Source organism: Sparus aurata, chromosome 18 (genome assembly GCF_900880675.1).
Source record: "Sparus aurata chromosome 18, fSpaAur1.1, whole genome shotgun sequence".
NCBI lineage: Eukaryota > Metazoa > Chordata > Actinopteri > Spariformes > Sparidae > Sparus > Sparus aurata.
In genome coordinates this window covers 33,771,773-33,790,080 of record NC_044204.1, presented here as the reverse complement: position 1 = coordinate 33,790,080, position 18,308 = coordinate 33,771,773, and the positions used below count along the sequence as shown (strand labels likewise).

The following is an 18,308-nucleotide window of genomic DNA, read 5'->3' as shown; positions in this document are numbered from 1 at the left end:
TGAGAAAGGTGACCTGCTTCTCATCTATCAGACAATATCTCTCCCATTAAGATCATTCTGTAAGATTAATGATTCTTTATACTTTCCTCCTCCTCCTCCTCCTCCTCCTCCTCCTCCTCCTCACTACCTGCCATTCTCCTAATTTGCTTTTTTTTCCCTGTTCCTCTTCCTACCCACCTCTCACCTCTCCTCCATTCTTCCTCCTTAGCCTCATTCTTCTTTTCTGACATCCTGTTTCCCCGTTCGACTCTTTTGTTTCTGTCCTGCCGGTCCTATGTGCCGATTCCACCTCCGTTTCCTCGTCTCTTCCTCCCTCCTCTCCCTCTCTTTTACACTCGGGTTAGACTCCTCATGCGGCACCCGTCTCCTCCTACAGTACATCTCATCCCTTGTTTCTCCTGTATCTGCTCTCTCCTCTGTTGTGGCATCTACATTGTTCTGCAGCTCACTGTCAGTACCCATAAATCCAATTTGTTGTCTCTGTGTGTGTGTGTGCGCATCTGCACGTTTACAGCTTGTGTCATGGCCACTGTGTGTTTCTTCTGTGTTCAGCCCTGTGTGTGTGTGTGTGTGTGTGTGTGTGTGTATGCACATGCACGCTCGGTTGCAGCTGGACTTTTTGCATCACGTGTATTTGTGTTTGAACCGGCCCTGGGAGTTTGTACGTGCAGGTGTTTTGCGCGCAACATGCCTGTGAGAGTGTACATTTATTTATCCGTGCACATACACAGCATGTATCTTTGCAATCGTGTGTGTGTGTGTGTGTGTGTGTGTGTGTGTGTGTGTGTGTGATAGCTCTAGGTCCGGCCAGCTGTCAGTCTTGATAAGGCCAGCGGTTGGGAGGCGTTAGTCGGGGCTGCCGCTCGCCTGGCCTCCGCTTGGTGGATCTGCTGAGAAGGAGCTGAGCCATTAGACACGCTGCAGTGACTACAGAGAGAGGAGGAGGAGGAGGAGGAGGAGGAGGAGGAGGAGGAGGAGGAGGGCGGGGGTGTGGAGATGTATGGCAGAGCGAGGTGAAGATGGGAAAAGAGAGTGAAGGAGATGTGGGAGTGCGTAGTGGTGGGTGGTTGAGTGCGAGAGTGAGATCGAGAGAGAAATTTGGGAGGGATGGACGATGGAGAGCGAGATGGGCAGATGGAAAAACAGGAGGTAAAGAGAGAGAGAGAGAGAGAAGAGAGAGAGGAGGTGAGGGAGGAAGGTAGATAGGAAGGAGTGATAAGGAGAGGAAAGGGTGTAACTGTTAATGTCCACCCTCGCAAACATGCAAACAAAATACATGGCAGTGAAATCTTTCTCTCTCCTCTGCTCGCCTTTTCTTCCCCTCACTCCATCGCTCTACTACAGCATTAAATAATCTGCCGATCACAACTTGTTCCTTTAATCCGGGGACCAGTTGTTCTCCCGTCCTCTCTATTGTTTTCCCCCCCGTGTTAGCCAGAGGAGTCCAGATATCGCCTCCCTGCACTGTCGACTCCTCTCTCCATCCTCATTCAGAAGCACAAACACTGTATCTTTCAATTTCCTTTATCTCCCGGGGAGCGTTTGTCCCCCGCGTGGTGAGGAGGTGGTCGGGGTGAAGTTGCCGTCGGCCAGCGCGATAAATGTGCCTGTAGCTCCTCCCATTATTGACTCCATGTTGTCAGTTTGAATTCTGTTCTAAAAACTGAACCGGCTTCATCCGTTCCTTCTCATTCATGCAGATGGCAGTGTTATATTTAGGCTTTAAGACAAATACCCTCCATGTCAAGTAAAGTGTCGTGGAGATATCTGTCAAATTAGAAATTGATCTGTTTAGCTTCTTAACTGGTATACTTAGTTGAGTTTAATATATCATGGATATTACTTTATGTCCAGCAGCTCAAGTGCTTCTTCTTCAAACAGGAAGTGGCTGCCCCCCCCCCTCACAAAGCCCTAAAATCCTGTTTCAAACCTGATTAACTGTTTTCATACACTCCTTCTATTTTTACCTTTCACAAGAAGAGTCCTGTATACCAGCATACACTGCAGCAATGCTTATTCAGGAAACGCAAATTCACTTAGACCGTTTCACTAACTTAATAAAGCAGTTGTTAGATGTTATCCTGTCCAGTCACAGAGCTTTATTTTAAGATTTGTATAAACCAGAGTGAGGGAAGAGTCTTTGACCTTAGTTATTTAATAATGTGTCATCACAAACGTACGAATGTTTGTGTATGTTGTCATTAAAATCCATTGAAAGAGAATCAGAATTTAAAAGAAATCAGATCGGGGGTTTCGGGGGAACATGAGGGCTTTTCTTGCCTCAGATATGATCAACAACACATTTTGTTGGACTTTTTGAAGTGCTGAGTATAAAAAGAGGAACAAGCCACCAGGGACTCGGCTCGGGTCTGAACAGAGTCGCCGCCAGCTGCAATTCAAAAGATGACTTCAAGTCAACCTTCGCATGACAAACTTTTTACAACTTCCCCACTCTGCTGCTGCCTACGAGATTAGACACTTCCTCCTCTGCCACGTGCTGCCGTGTGAGTTTTCTGTGCATCTACACATGGTAGCAATAACAACTGGATTCTGTGTGAATGTTCCTGCACACAAAGTTGTATTTTTACATTTTTACAGGATGATTAATTGAACGTTTTTCACACAGCCGGTCAAAAATGTCATGCGATTGTGTTTTTTGGACCACATGCTTTTGCTTTACCTTCATAGCGATATTAGTTTGAGTTTTTACTTCTTGTTTTGTGGAATAAGTGAGTCATGTCTTCTCCCTCAGCGACTTCCCCGTCTGGTGTGGACATCGGTAAATGAACGCGGTGACTGCTGGAGCTGCCGGCCTGCAGCAGTCTAGCAGGCAGCAGCAGTCACACAACACACCACATGCAATTTCGTTTTGAGGCTCACTCTACATGCGACCTCGCTGACTTTTGATTAGGCCGGTTCCCGTCAGATTCCTCTGCTCGCTGACTCATGAGTGATTTAAAAGATTGTGATGAACCTAACAGCTGGAGGGGAGAGGCTGCAGAATTCCAGTTGGATTATTTCATCAAAGCACCATCTACTCTTTACAGAGAGCCTGAATTACCACGTGTGGCTACGCTCTGATATCTAAATAAAGCTTAAAAACAAGGAGGAGCATGTCGCTCTTATTCCTTCGATGATGGAAAGAAACTTTTAATCTAAATCTGTTTCATCGCTGCGTTTATAACGGAGCCAGCAGCTGACAGGAATGATTGATGAGGACGGTGGGATGATAACGTTCGACAAAGGTCATGAGTCAGAGTGGAAAACAAGCACTTTCACTGACTCCCCGCCTGTTTTTGGATTTGAACAACTCACCCACTGGCTGCGTGTGACATTTACCAATAGTGAGGACGTGATGTAACCATCATTGCTGTTAAATTAGGTTAGGCCCTGCTAGTCAGGGGGGCGTCTGAGGCTGCTTATATCACCGTGGTTAACGAGTGGCCAAGTGTAGATGAGAGTAACTGTAACATCACAGCTGCAGGGTCACAACGCAGGACTCAACCAGACCAAAGCACGTGGAAAGTTTAAGATGTTCCAGCGTTAGAGGAGCGAAAGTATCTGCACTGCCTGCCGTGTTCACACTCACATCAGGAGTTCAGTTATACAGCAAGAGAGATCAGTCACATCACAGACGACACTGTGACACTAAATAATTAGTTAGAAATGAATTAAGGTGAAACAGAAACTTGCTGCAAAGTACTGAGACCGTGTGTGTGTGTGTGTGTGCGTGTGTGTGTGTGTGTGTGTTTGCTACTGAATTCTATTGGCCGTTATTCTCAGATGATACCGGCCAATCATAGAGCTCGCTATCGGCATATATGTTGTCTGTTATGATTTTATTTTATAGTTTTTTCAGATGTGCTTATGGTGGTTTATAATAAATACATTTCCAGTTTCCAGACAGATACAAGGAAGTGTTAAAGAGATTATAGAAACATAAATAATAATGTTAAATGTTAAAAATAAATGTTTTTACTAGTCGGATCAAGCGCACTGCTGTACATAATGAAGTCTCCAGTTAACAATAATAACATTAGTACGATGAGTTTTTGATTTAATTAAAGAGAAAGATCTTCAATGCCTTCATGCCTAAACAATCAAACTCTGTTTTCATGACTGAATAAACTGAATTAACAAACTGACCTTAAAGGACACTTTGTCTACATGTGGCGGACCCTGCCACCTTTCCAGCTTCAAACAGTGTTCTAGGGCCGCTTGTGGAAAAAATACATTTGGTTTTGTATTATAACCACATTAATATTATAAATATTCAAATTCTCAGTCTGAATTTCTTCTCCAAAACTACGTAGTGCCCCTTTAAAGTACTGCGACGTGTCGTTAGATAATTGTCCTGCAACATAGCGACTATCGTAGAGTCGCTGTGTCGTCATACTGTTGTTTATGACCATCTTTAGGTACAATGTGTTATTTATATCTGTCTAAATATGAATTTAAAGGTTGCTGTTAAATAATTAAAATTACTTTTTGAAGTTCGACTGTGCTGAAACAAAACCAACTCACCTCAGACCTGAAAGTACAAAACGGTAGAAGAAAAGTTACAAAGTCAAATGAAGTAAGAACAAAACAAGCAGCACAGTTTTGTTGAGTCTTGATGAACCACATTAATTTCGGTGTCACAACATGTTCTTCTACACACACATCACAATAACTGTTCTGAGCGCAGCCGTCGCCTCCTGATATCACACAGAACAAGTTTTTCCTCTCTCTCTATTGTTATTGCATAACTCCTCTTTCTTTTCTTTTTTCCCCTGCCTGTCGTCTTTCAGGAAACAAAAGATGAATTTTTGCCAGCGTTGGCTCCTCCCCATTCCTGCTTCTCTCTTTCTCACACTCACACACACACACACACACACACACACACACACACACTCTTCACCCCTCCTTTCTCCGTCATCTCTTTTACACTCTCTTGCCCTCCCGCTCCTATAAATGCAGCAGTGTTCGCATTCAGTGTGTGTGTGTGTGTGTGTGTGTGTGTGTGTGTGTGTGTTTGGTGACAGAGATAGAGAGAGAGACGGAAAGACTAATAGAAAGTGAGAAATGGAGGGGAGGGAGGGAGGGAGGTAGCTAGAGACGGCAGGGAGGAGGGAGGGAGGGAGGGAGGGGTAAGACAGATAGAGAGAGCGGGCGAGCGAAGGGGACGGAAGGGAGGGGAGAGAGAGAGAGAGAGAGAGAGAGAGAGAGAGAGAAAAGAGGGGGAGCACATGTGTATGCTTGTCACTAAGGGGCTGGGAGAAGGACTAAGGGAAGCGAGGTAGCTGGCCACAGCCGCCATATGCTGACTGGATTCCTGTTCATGTGTGCTGAGTGAAGACTGCAGGTTTGTGCTGAGTGCTGGCCGGCCGGGGAACACACACACACCATGGGAAGCTCTCATCTCCTCAACAAAGGCATGCCTCTAGGTAAACAACCAGCACTCCCGCTTTTATATGGAGGAAACTGTGTGAGTGTGTGTGTGTGTGTGTGTGTGTGTGTGTGTCAACATTTATGAACTACAGTGTACATTATTCTGCCTTCCTCCTCCTCCCCTCCCCCTTCTCTCTCTCTCTCTCTCTCTCTCTCTTCCTCTCCCTTTTTCCGTCTCCTCCTCCTCCTCCTCCTCCTCGTCTCTTCTTAATTCTCTTTCACTCTATTATCTTTTTTATCGCTCAGTCGCTCCCTCTCTGCCTCACGAGAATGGTTAGCCTTTTCTCTAGCTCCCGGTCTGTGTGTGTGTGTGTGTGTGTGTGTGTGTGTGTGTGTGTGTGTGTGTGTGTGTGTGTGTGAAGAGGCAAATCTCTGCTATTGAAGGCTGCTTGAACACCTCCATTTGTGGCGACAGAAATAGATCTCTCTCTCCTTCGAGGGCTAGCAAGGACATGACACATATTTCCCTTTCATTGTGCTTCTTTCACGGAGAGCGGTAGCCTTCACGCACACACAGATCACACACATGCATGCACACACACACAAACACACACACACACACACATTCAGGGAACTCAGCTGACACACAGATCCACTGCACACGCATATTGCTTCACACACAGGTGACAGATGCACTGATATGGGCTGGAAAAGACTATTCTAGAAAATGAGATCAAGGTAGGGCTGCTAAGGAGTAAGGAGGGAGGAGGGGGGGGAGGGAGGGAGGTGGTTTGGGTGTGGAGCAGGAGGAGGAGGGCGTGAGGATAACTGATCATCCACCCTGAAGCTGAATCACTGTATCTGTGGTCACCTAAATTTGGATTTCTGAGGCTGTTTCGGCCCAAAATAAACCGGAGATGGTACCGATTGTATCTGTGATGTCATCAACAGGCTGCGGGCTGTGTCTCTTGATGACATCAAAGATTAAAGTTGCAGCTCTGATCTTTTTTCTGTCTCTCCCCCCTTTTATTTTTTCCTCCCTTCGGGAGTGATCCTCACATCCGCTGTAACTGTGCCCGAACAGCTCAGAGAGTCCAAGGTCACAGGAATAACAGCTCCGAGTTACGGCTCGGGGAGGATTTGCCCTTTTTAAGATGCTCACTGAATCTGTTTCGGCTCCACAGCGAGGATCATTAACACTTAAAGGGCTGCTGTAAATCAGTTTGTCGTTTCCCATGAATGATGGATGTGCTGTGTTATGTTTTGGAAGGCGGGGGTCCTCTGATCCATGAGTGTTGAGTCATGTCTAATCTGATTACTGAGGCCCCCGATCAGTGACACCAACACACGTCAGTCACTCTCCAGAATGAGGGGAAAAAAAAAAATCAGATTTTTCTGGACGAAAGACTGAACCATGATCTTATTGTTCAGTGGAACACTTTGACTTGTGTGTTTGAATCAATAGAATGATCTAAGAAGATGATTGATAGCTGCAGGCGGTTTCCTACCAGGAGGCTCCAGGTAGCTTCATTATGTCAGAGGACAAAATCGAGCGAACTGCTCATGTCGTGACAAGTTTCCAACCACACTTTAGATCCCGAGTCATGAAGCACACCCGCATGACGTCGATTAAATATAGGCTGTAACAGCAGACTGCTTGTTTCAATGGATTAATGCTGGTTTGTTTTTAACTTTCACATCCGAAACCCTCCAGAACTGTTCAGAGATATCAAACAGTCGTGCCGTTATTAGGAGATTTATAATATCAGCTCAGTGTCGGTATTGGTACAATTCTATCCGATAAACACAGACGGAGTTATTAAACCAAATTGCTTTAATTTACCTGAGAAGAGAAACATTTACAAACTGTGTTTGCTCCTTGAAGGCTGGTTTGTAAATGAACACAGAGATGTTTTTATAATATCAGAGGACGACAACATGATTACAGTTTGCAACACACGCAGAGAGGGTTTAGTTTTAATACAATAAATCTAATCAGAGCTATGAAAAATTAGATCATCCATCTTTGCTCACTACATCTAAACCTGGCTCAAACTGCAGGTTAGGAGCCTCTTTTGAAAATACAAAAACATCAAATTCTTGGATAACTTGTCAGTTTCGTCCATGAGAAGTAGGAAATTATCGGTTATCTTATCAATATTGTCCACGAGATGCAGGAAATAATCAGTTCACTTGTCAGTTTCGTCCATGAGAAGTCGGTTATATCGCTCATCTCATCTGTATCGTCCATCAGAAGAGTATTTTCAGTTATCAGTATCGGCTGAATCACTACTGTGGAGCCTTCAGCTGTTCTTATATTTCGACCTACCGTTGCACAGACTGTGAAAAACGATGAATATTTATATGACATAGCTGCATCACGTTCATAACTGAACTGTGCCGCCAGCACAGACGAGCACTTGATTAAAGCGAGGTCTCATCAGCCTGACTAGAGGTTAAAAAAAATAAAAACGGACACCTAAGCAGGTGTAATTGACGGCACTTAGAAATCTTTAAAGCATGAAGCACTCAGAGAGGCCGTGTGCCCTGAAAACCCCTGAAAGGCTTCGTCTTTTATACCTAATGCATACGAGGAAACGCTTGAGATAAAAGGTGAGGACAGATCTGTCAGCCGCCATTGAAATTCAGAGCGTTTTGAGGCACGACACATACAATAATGGTCAGCCAATATAACACTTGCCAGTCGCAGTTAAAATCTTGGAATCGACTTGTGCATTTTACCGAGAAACAGTATTCACAAAGGGAAACGTAATTGAGAAGCGTGACAGTCTAGACAGGTGGTTAAATAGCAGTTCTGTCATGTACAGAAGAAATAACAGGCCTACAGTGTAACATCCCAAAACAACAATTAGCATGTAGGCTGTAATTCCACTTGGATCTTAATGAAAAGCACAAATTACTCAGAAACACGTACCGTCGTTATTAATCTGCACGTCGGCAGAGTCGAGCGAGTGTGTTTCCAGTAAGATCTGCAGCTGAAACCAGTCAGTCAGCTGGTGTCCATGCTGATAGTTTCACTACTGAAGTCATCGCACACAAATGTATGTCCGCTCTCTGCAGTAAAAGGCTCGTACAGTAAAGTTTTAATAGGTGACGATCATTCGCAGCGACATTTAATTTGTTTGTTTCATCTCCGGTCTGAAAAATTAGAAATGTGGGAGGTTAAATATGTCTGTACATCTGCTGCTGACACACTGCGGATCAACGGCGATTCAAAACCTTCATACACACAGTTCATGCTCAGTAATAGTAATAAAACAGCCAATCTGACCACTGAAGCAACTGTAATAACTGGAACAACATTGTGAAATGTTTCATTTTGCTGGGGAAACCCCCCCGAGGGAGCACATTTAATCTGTAATACAATAAATGCCTCGTAGTCTTAATAACACATTATTATCCAGTCTGGTACCCAAACTGACCCCAATCCAATTGAACCTTCAAAGTGATTGTGACTTTCTTCTGCATATTAACAGTTAATCCAATACAACTGGCTGACGGCCATACAGTAATCCAGTTACTGCCTGTATTTACATGTAGTACTTCCTGTAGTGCGAGTATTGCCGGCGTGAGCCACAACTTCTGAACCTCTTTGTTACGCGAGAGCTCATAAATCAGCAGGCGCCTCGGGTGACAATCATGTGTGTTGTTTTACGTTAAGCAGTATTGTTGATTGATTATTCTCGGTGTTTGCTTTATTTACATTTCAACAGCATTTCCGGTTCTCACCCTCACAAGTCGTCAGTTGAAATGTTATTCATGTCTAGGAGATAAAAGCTGCGACGGCATTAAAAAAACAAACATATGTTTGAATAGAAATCTAGTTTCTGATGCTGTAAATGTTTCTTAGACCCTCTGGTCTCTGACTCAGTGTGGGGGTGTGTGAGGTGGCAGCCATTGTGTCTACAACTGTATCGCTTTATCGATCTACATCTATGTAGCAGTTACAATAAAGCTCAAGTGGAACTGCTGAGATCAGTAAAAGTCTTGAGTCGTCAGCCGCGCTACAATCTGCATATCCAATATTGAACTTCTCTGGTCACCTGAACAGAGCAGCTGCCAGACGTCGACAGAGCTCCTCGTATGTTTTGCCGCCGGTGTCTCAGTGAAGGGAAGGAAAAGCGGACAAACCTGAAATGTCTTGCTGATCCTGTACATGCAAATTAACGGCTTGTAGATTTATGTGTGTGTCTGTGAGAGAGAGAGCGGGAGAGAGAGCGGGAGAAAGAGCTGCGAGGGGACAATTTCTATGTGCAAGCACTTGTATGTATCATATCACTCCATGTTACTCATGTCAACCTGCATGGATCGCTGTGCTGAGCCTGCACCTGTATCTCTGTACATGTGGGTAGGGCGCAGTGTGTGTGTGTGTGTGTGTGTGTGTGTGTGTGTGTGACAGCACATGGAGCATGAAGGACTGGTGGTGAGGGAGATGTCTGTCTTCTCCTCTTTCCTCCCTGGGAGCTGAAGTGTGGGCAGAGAGAGCAACAGAAGACAAAACGAATGAGTAAAAGGCTGCAGAGAACCGAACCTGAACACTCTCTTATATCTGGATATTCAGGCATTAAAATGCAGCTGTGATGTAAAACACAGCTTTCGTTAATCTTCTGGGGACGGACAGGACTCGAGGAAAAGGGGACATGACAAGGGAGATAAAGGACGCCTGGGGAATCGAGACTGAAATGAGCGATGGGGATCTGAAAATGAGGCAACAAGAGATGAAGGGAGGGCGAGATCGACACCGAGGGGCTGAACGACGAGGATATAGGGGCTTTTAAACCGCACCGTGTTGCTGCATGCCACAAGAGCCAGTAACATCATAAATCAGCCGCGCTGAGGCTCAGTGGCTGATTGCTACAGTCGCAGGCGGCTGGCTGATCACAGGTGCTGACAGCAATCCTCCCCTCTCTTCTCTCTCCCACACAACGAAAAAACACAAACACTGGAGCTAAAATGCGAACGTGTCGACTCACCGGGGTTCAGTTTCAGTTCAGTCGGAAACAGATTTAATTTAACTCGGGAGGTCTGACCTTATTTCAGAACTAAAAAACAAACAGACAAAGAGAACGTTCAAGAGCAGCTGGTTGTGTCGGTGTGACTGAACTGTCTGTGTGGAGGAGTTCACGAGCCTCAACAGACTGAAATATACTGTATATCTGATCTGGCTGTGAGAGTGAGAGATGTTTCTGGGTGTCGAATATTAATCACATTGTGCACGAATAACATATTTAAATAGCTGCAGCTACCAGTTCTTGTCTTGTTTTGTCCAAAGCCAAAGAGAAAAGTAGCAAATCCTCATGTATGAGAAACTGGTGCGAGCAAACACTCGATATTTATGCAGAGTAAACTAACTTAAAGGTCCAGTTTGTAGGATTAAGGGGCTCTTAATATGTTTTCATTCGTGTGTCATCACCTAAAACTAAGAATTGATGTGTTTTTGTTACTTTACAACAAGCTCCTGATGTTTACAGTCGGTTTTGACTCCACCATGTTTCTGTCGTAGCTCTGGACAGACGAACCAAACACCGGACTGAGAGACGGCCTTTTGTGTTTTTCACATTTTTCAGTAAAGACTGTGGGGGGATGGTGGCGTGAGGGGGATTCAGTTTGTTGTAATGGGCAGCCACACCGCTCAGCGCTGCTCAGTCGTGCACACTGGACCTTAAAGTCCTGTTTTGATTTATAAATGGATTTATCATTATAGCTCTGTTTCCATCACCGATTCATAAAAATGCTGAGCTAAATGTTTTCTCGATCAATACATAATTGTTAAAAATCCATAAAATATGGAAAGTCTCCGTCACTTCTTACACGACATCTCTGAGGCATTCAGCACACTGAGATGTGAAACGGAGGATAAATCAAAACTGAGCAGGTGTAACGAGGAGATTTCTCATACTTTTGATTTGATACGTAACATTTCCACAGTAAAACCAGACTTTCAACTTTACCAGACTTTCACTTGTGTTTCCGACAACGTCTGAACTCTGAGAAATCTGTAATTTTAACTGTTAAAATAACCAAATGTGTTCTGTCTGGTTGTCTGATGCTAGAACTTCCAGAGAAACATCAGACGATGCGTCAGGAAGTCAACACAAGTGGATTAAAATTAATTATTAGCACAAAGATGGTTGTTTATCAACGAAGACAACAACTCCCATGATCCCACGCTGCTTCACAACACCTTTTGGCACAAAATACACACTGTGTGTTTAATTCATTATTATTCCCCATTTATATCCACTGACTGACTCTAAAACAGTCTTTTTGTGACTACAGTGTTCGTCACGCCAGGTTCTGATGCTCTGGACGTTAGCGAGTTGTTCGAAGCGTGTGTTGTTGTGACTCACTGCTGCTGTGGTTCTTCAGTGTCGGTCAGACTCGTGGACTCGCAGCTTGTTTTGGCAGATCGCTCTCTATCGATGCTGACAGACTTCCTGGTAAACGGCACATTTAAACGCATGAAAATCACCGATCTTTGACTTCGTCTCTGATGAGTGGCAGTCTGAAAACACTGTCTCCTTCCTCTGGGACTAGAATCCAGCTGTTCTTGTGAGCTGGTCAGTGACGGCTGGATACTGGCTGGCTGCGGGGCTTTCCCACTGGCTCGCATGATTCAGTCCCAGCAGTCATTGGCAGATGCTTTTTCCATCTCTAAATGTCACTCAGACGGCCTTAGCGTCGGTTTGGTGTGATTGCACATTTTCCAAGGGATGCAATTTGCATATTGCAGGGGGTGGGGGTCATTTAGTGTCCACATAAGGCACACAGGCACATCTCATAAGCAGCGTTGTTACTATGCAGATAAACTTCAATTATCACCAAGAAACTAATAACCTTGGCTACAAATCCCGACCACTGCATGGCCGTGGTATTTACCAAATAGAGTCATGAATCTGAATTAAAGCGTAGTTGCAGAGCTGGAGCTGCGGCCGCCGTCGGCTGTCAAGAGGCCCGTTCGCGCTGTGAAAGCTCGTAGCGGTCGCCCCAACCTACGAGGGGGGGGGTGTGGAGAGAAGAGTGCACTGGAGTATTGAATATAATGAGCGAGGGGAGCAGAGATAGATGAGGTTTTAAGGTTTAGAGAGTGAGAGAAACGTCTGAGCAATTATTCAATATAATGAAGAATTTAATGAGTGTTTAATGTGAGTAGAAAGCGAGAAACACGTTGAATAAAAGAGACCGGGAGATTGTGGACGTTTGAGTTTGTTTGATTTTAAAAAGAGAGAGAGAGAGGATTAATAATAACAGCACTGTACTCTGTGTGTGTGTGTGTGTGTGTGTGTGTGTGTGAGAGGCAGGATGAACGGGTGTTTTATCATGTAGTACAACTCAGCACTCAGTCAGTCAGTCTCGCTGGTCCTTCCAAGGTCATGCTTGGTGCTGGAATGAAAGCTATTTCCTCCCTCTCTCTGACCAAGTGTGAGTCGGAGAACCGTCTGGAATCTCTGCTGCTGCTTTCTGAAAACTCTGCCGCACAACTGACACGACCGACCGGATCTCAGTGCTTTGTACGAGTTTGTTTCACTACACATGGCGTCTCTGAATCGCACTTTATTTCTGAGGGTTTCTGCTCTAAAGAGACGAGTCTGAAGGCCGTAACACTGTTCGAAGGCAGCATCTGCAGCCAGGGCGCCACTTATGATTACATCTGAATTACAATGGAGTATGTGTTGAAGCCTGAGAGCACTTTTTCAGTCGCTGAATGCCAATTTCTCAGCTATGCACCATCGATTTTGTATTGACGTGTAAGTGCAATGGCCTCCAGGCAAATCCTATTATGGAGAGCTAATGTTTTACCAGCTCACATAAGGCACTGTGAGCAGGATTCCAGTTTCACCTTATTGGTCTTGCTGCGCCGCTTCATCGGATCAGGTTTCATGCAGCTATCTGACGATGAACATGATAAGATGAAACAGAAATTGAGCGACGTGATTGTGTTAAGATGTGGGCTGACTTTGATTCTATGAAACCTCAGCGAGCTGCAGAAAATACAGTTTTTCATCCTGTAATGTAGTTCGGAAAGAAAGTGGTTTCATCTTTGTACAGTAAGGGTCAACTGAGACAAGTTGTCGTATCACAACAGGCTCTGTGTCTCTATAACTGATAACATACTGTAGTCTTACAGTTAATTACTGCGTATCTCTTGTTGGCTGGTTGGTTCGTCAGCAGGATAACACAAAAACTAATCAACATATTTCCAAGAAACTTTGAGGGAAGACGAGTCTCAGCTGTCTCAGCCCACTAACTTTTGTAGGGGATCCTGACAAAGAGACAAATTCCGATTCTCAGTTTTTTGGACACCATGAGACGGGGCGTTTTCTTTTGGCCATTTTCTTGAATTTCTCAGGAAATAATCAACGGATCCTAGTGAAAAAAATCAGGCATGTATAGCTGGCTGGAGTGAGTTAAATCTGATGCAGATCCAAATACAAATCTGGATGTAGGTTTGGATTAAGCTGTTGGGCGTTGGTGGAGGTATGCGATCTACAGAGAGACCTCAAGTCTTGTATATTCAGCATCACAACATGTGAGGAAAACTGTGTCAGAAAGCAGGATTTTACTCATTTATCTCTCACTGTAAACCGTAACAGTCATCAAATCCAGCTGCTTACATGAAGTATTCTTCAGATATGTTACTGATGTGAAGATCTGTGGGATGATCTGTAAACTGAGACCACCTGCAACCAAAGCTAAAACAATGTGTAGCTTCTCTCTACAAACAATATTCTACCGTTAATGTCGGTGTTGAATTCCCGGTCTTAAATGTATTCACCAAAATATTCCATGGTTGCAGTGACGGGCTCTGTGTACGCTCAGCTCTACTGCTGCGTGATGCCTGCAGCAGGAAGTACGCCGTTTTAAAAATAGCTCGTAAGTATGTTGCTTCCAAACAATGATTTATTTTTAAAGTAGCAGAGGTTTTCTTAAAGTATTCCTCTCAAATGTAAATACTGAGAAGATACAGCACAGACTGACAACAGATCCATAAATTCTCTTCTCTGCACAGATTCTGAACACTTGTTTTTCTGTTGTAGCCAGAATCTGAACGCAGCAGCACGCTGGAGCATGAACCAGAAATGCATGTAAGCACTGTGTACATTATTTCCCCATGCATGCACACCGGATCGCTCTCCCTCAGTCTGTTTAAAAAAAAAAACCTCACCTCATTTGCAAGCCTCAGCTAAATCTGTAAGAACTGACCGTCTATGACAGCATTTTACACAAGAAAGAGGAAGATCATCCATCTACGTTTGTTCAGGGAGTTATTTTTGAGCACCTTCCTGCTTGTTATTCATATTATTCATGCAGCTTTGCTTTCTCACTCCTGGGAGCTGCCCAGTACAAGGCAGTCCGCACCTTCTGGTCACTGAGCTGCTCAATCGGAGCAGATGAAAGCGAAAAAAAGGCCCAAAAAAATGACAGCGACTAGTAACTGAACCAGTCGATTCCAGCAAAATACAAAGACACAAATGTTTCCTACAACAGGAGCTTTTATTAGCAATGCAACCACAAAGACATGCTGCATCTGCACATCATTTCTCTGTTGTGGTAAAATATATATGCAACTTGTTCACACCTTTTTTTTTTTTAAGGATTGTTAAAATACATTCTGGGAAACATATGAACTCAAAAAAAATATAGGGCAGATGAAGGAGAGGAAAACAGATAGCTTACAACACTTCATCACAATAACACAACTGGAAAATACTGAGTCAGAGATCACTGATCTGTGCTGTTGGTACTGGTGGATGTTTCCTTTAATTTATTTCACTCACAGGCCACCTAATGATAGCTGCTGAGAGAAGTGTTCTGCTCAGTTTCCCTGCCCAGAGTCTCCAAATTAATTTGCGGCTTCTCAGCAGCCAAATTTCTGTCCACACATCTGATTCACTGGGATCCTTGGCATTCAAAATACCGTAGAGACCCGAGAACGCTGATTCTGAAACGACTGGTTTAATGATTCCACTTCTTTCCCATGCAACTGGAAAATGGTCTCAAATGGAGGGAATGCCAGCTGTGTATCCCTCTGGAGGTCCAAGTCTCCGAGAAAAAGTTTTAGGCGGAATATTTTGAGAGAAATAACGGAGGTGTTTGCTTACGAGCCTGCACAGCTCGGATGGAAACAAGTCAGGATTGAGTGATGGGTGCAGACAGCGTCAGCAGAAACAGGCACAGCTCTGCCCTTATTTCATCTGCAGGCCTGTCAAAACTTTGCATGTCAGAGACCCAATTACATCCACTGGTTAAGAGTTTCCTCTGAATCTCCTGTACATCTGTCCGGCTCTCAGATGTCTTGTTTCTCAATCAGTGTGTCTGTCAGTCATCTGGAACGATTAACACTTCAGTTACCAGAGAGAAGGCAGAAATCCCAGCAGATCGGCAGAAAATGAATAAATGCAACTCCCATCGAACCTGCTGCTGCTCAACCTGAACAAAGGCCCACTAGTGAGGTCTATCTGCCTGGTTAAATGCCACTTATCCTCCTGTAAGCTCTGGCAGCGCTCTCAGGGTGATGGCTAAACGTGAAAAGATTTAATAAAACATCCTCTTGCTCTCTTACTCAGTTATTGACAGATTTCAGGTGCTGGCCGTCTGTCGTGACACAGATCCTACGACCTCACATGAACTGCTGTACCTCCTTAGAGCCTGACCAGACAGAACACAGTTTCTGCCTCGCAGGAGAGATATTAATGTCTTCATCTGAAAAATTCCACTCAGAGCAGAAATGCGCCTGATGTCATTGTCAAATTGTCCAGACTCATCCTAAAATAAGTATAGTATTAAGCTTTGAAGTAACCACCGTCTAGGCAAAGCTCGCCACGTCTGTACGTTCTGCGCCTGCATGAAAGGAAATACCTCTCTGCAGATGTACAAACCGTTTTTGGCACCGCTCTCGTTAATATAGCCGCTTCTCATCATGAATATGTCTGTGGAAAGGTTGCAAATGGCACATGTGAAGATAAAATATGGAGAAACGGCTTTTTGTTGCATATTCATAAGATGGCATTCAAGATGTGCTTCAGACAATAAGGACTGAATCTAGAGCTTCACTTCAGGCTTACGTTTGTTTTTGGGTCAAAATCGCCTAATTTTTTCAAAGTAAATGTCTCCCAAACGTCACTTTCATCGGCCCACAGGGTGAACACTTCCAGTCACCATGAATATATGAGAACTTAATCATTAAGGTGATGTGAACAGAATGAAATACAAAAAGGTTATCTTCATCATTTTACATTCTGCAGGGATATTTAAATATTTTTTTTGTTTTGTTTCAAATGCTCTGGATTATTTATTAGCAGCCTACCTACAGTAGCCTTTTCATCCATTTGACCAATTACAGCCCGTTTCAACGAGACGGCACACTCCATTTTAAAAAGTCATTAGTAATTAAACTGAAACAATCAAATATTTTAAAGTAAAAAGGAGAGAAACAGCTGTGAAACATGACCTCTAACAACAGGAATTAGCTCTATTGCAGACAGCCAGCTGCTCCACCGAAGTCTTTTTTTTTCTCTTCTTCACGCTTATTGTCTCAGTTGTCATAGCAACTGCGTCAGTCCAGAGCTGAAGCATTATGGGATGCAGATGAAGCAGGACCTCGTCTGTGGCCAGGAGCAACAGCGGCGTATCTTCAGCTTTAGATTTCATGGCAGACAACAGCTGAAGAGAAGCTGAAAGATATAACCGAGCAAACTAATGCACGCCTGCAGGTGTCGTAAAACGCAGCACAGAGAAATTACCCTTTTTTCCAAAACAACATTTCTGATTTCTCGGAGGGAGATTGCAGCTGGGTAGATGTTTCATCACGACAACAGGAAAACAATGCTGAGGAATATAATCCCACACCGCCTCTGACGATGAAAACTTTCCGTCTATGTTTTGTTTTGCACATCTGACCACTTTTCCTTCTCATCTTCTGTTTGTTTGTAGGCATCAGGCCACCCATTATGAACGGGCCCATGCACCCGCGCCCCCTGGTGGCGCTGCTGGACGGGCGCGACTGCACTGTGGAGATGCCCATACTGAAAGACGTGGCGACGGTGGCCTTCTGTGACGCTCAGTCCACACAGGAGATCCACGAGAAGGTAAAAAAAACCTTCAAGAAGTTCTTCACTGATGGAAAGATCGTCTTTAATCGTATCAGTTGGGGGTCTGAATATAATGTAGATGATGGTGTCGTCTGTATTTAACACCTGGTGCTGCAAAACATCCTCAACAAGTGAGTATGTTTTTAGTTTTAGAGCATGAAATAAACAAAAAGTAAAAGTGGCACCGCGTCCAGAAACTAAATCAAAGGCTGACAAACTAAATTATATATTTCCATCATGTGAAGTTTTCCGTAAGAAATTCATCAAATAGATTTCAATATATCAGTTTTAAAAAATGAATCATAGTTTGCCTTCATTTACACTTTAGTGCACATATTTAGATTTCTTTTTTAGGCGGGGGCTTCAAAGAGAGACGGATCCAAACTGACGACTTTGAGGCTTCAAAATGATCTTTGATGCCACAGATGTTAAGTTCATGTTTTTATAAAGTAAATTTAACTGTCTTTGATCCGGAAACATTACCATTAATGCTGCGTTCAGATCATATCGTTCAGACCATCGTTATCAGTCAGTCTCAAACACAGAAATACAAATCGGCAAGAATATCCAAATGCAAAACACAATATAAGCAGCTAATTAAGGTTATTAGAAATATATTAATACAAGCGCAGAAGTGGGGGTCACCATCTTGCAATAATGCATGAAGTCATTTTGTCTATTTTTGCCAAACTACTGATGTCGCCTGAGTGCAGAATTAGAAATTAAGATAAATTGTAGAAGAAGAATCTTAAATTAAAGTAACACTGGCTGTGCATTAATGATGCAAAACATGAAAAAAACCAAAACAAAATAAAAAAGAAGAAG

The 18,308-nt window shown here is 43.8% G+C and overlaps 2 protein-coding genes across 6 annotated transcripts in view; one reads left to right on the top strand and one right to left on the bottom strand.

Moving 5' to 3' along the window:
- maea (macrophage erythroblast attacher, E3 ubiquitin ligase) overlaps nucleotides 1-18,308 on the bottom strand; it is an 83,399-nt gene that overhangs the window by 18,158 nt on the left and 46,933 nt on the right. The window lies entirely within an intron of this gene.
- ctbp1 (C-terminal binding protein 1) overlaps nucleotides 1-18,308 on the top strand; it is a 33,707-nt gene that overhangs the window by 3,725 nt on the left and 11,674 nt on the right. For 3 of the 5 annotated variants that reach the window (XM_030395804.1, XM_030395805.1, XM_030395803.1), the window contains one exon: nucleotides 17,326-17,480. In XM_030395804.1, the coding sequence (XP_030251664.1) occupies nucleotides 17,326-17,480 (155 nt within the window). Of the gene's footprint in view, nucleotides 1-5,156; nucleotides 5,427-17,325; nucleotides 17,481-18,308 lie in introns of those variants that run through there. The other 2 variants (XM_030395802.1, XM_030395806.1) reach the window with 1 other exon arrangement.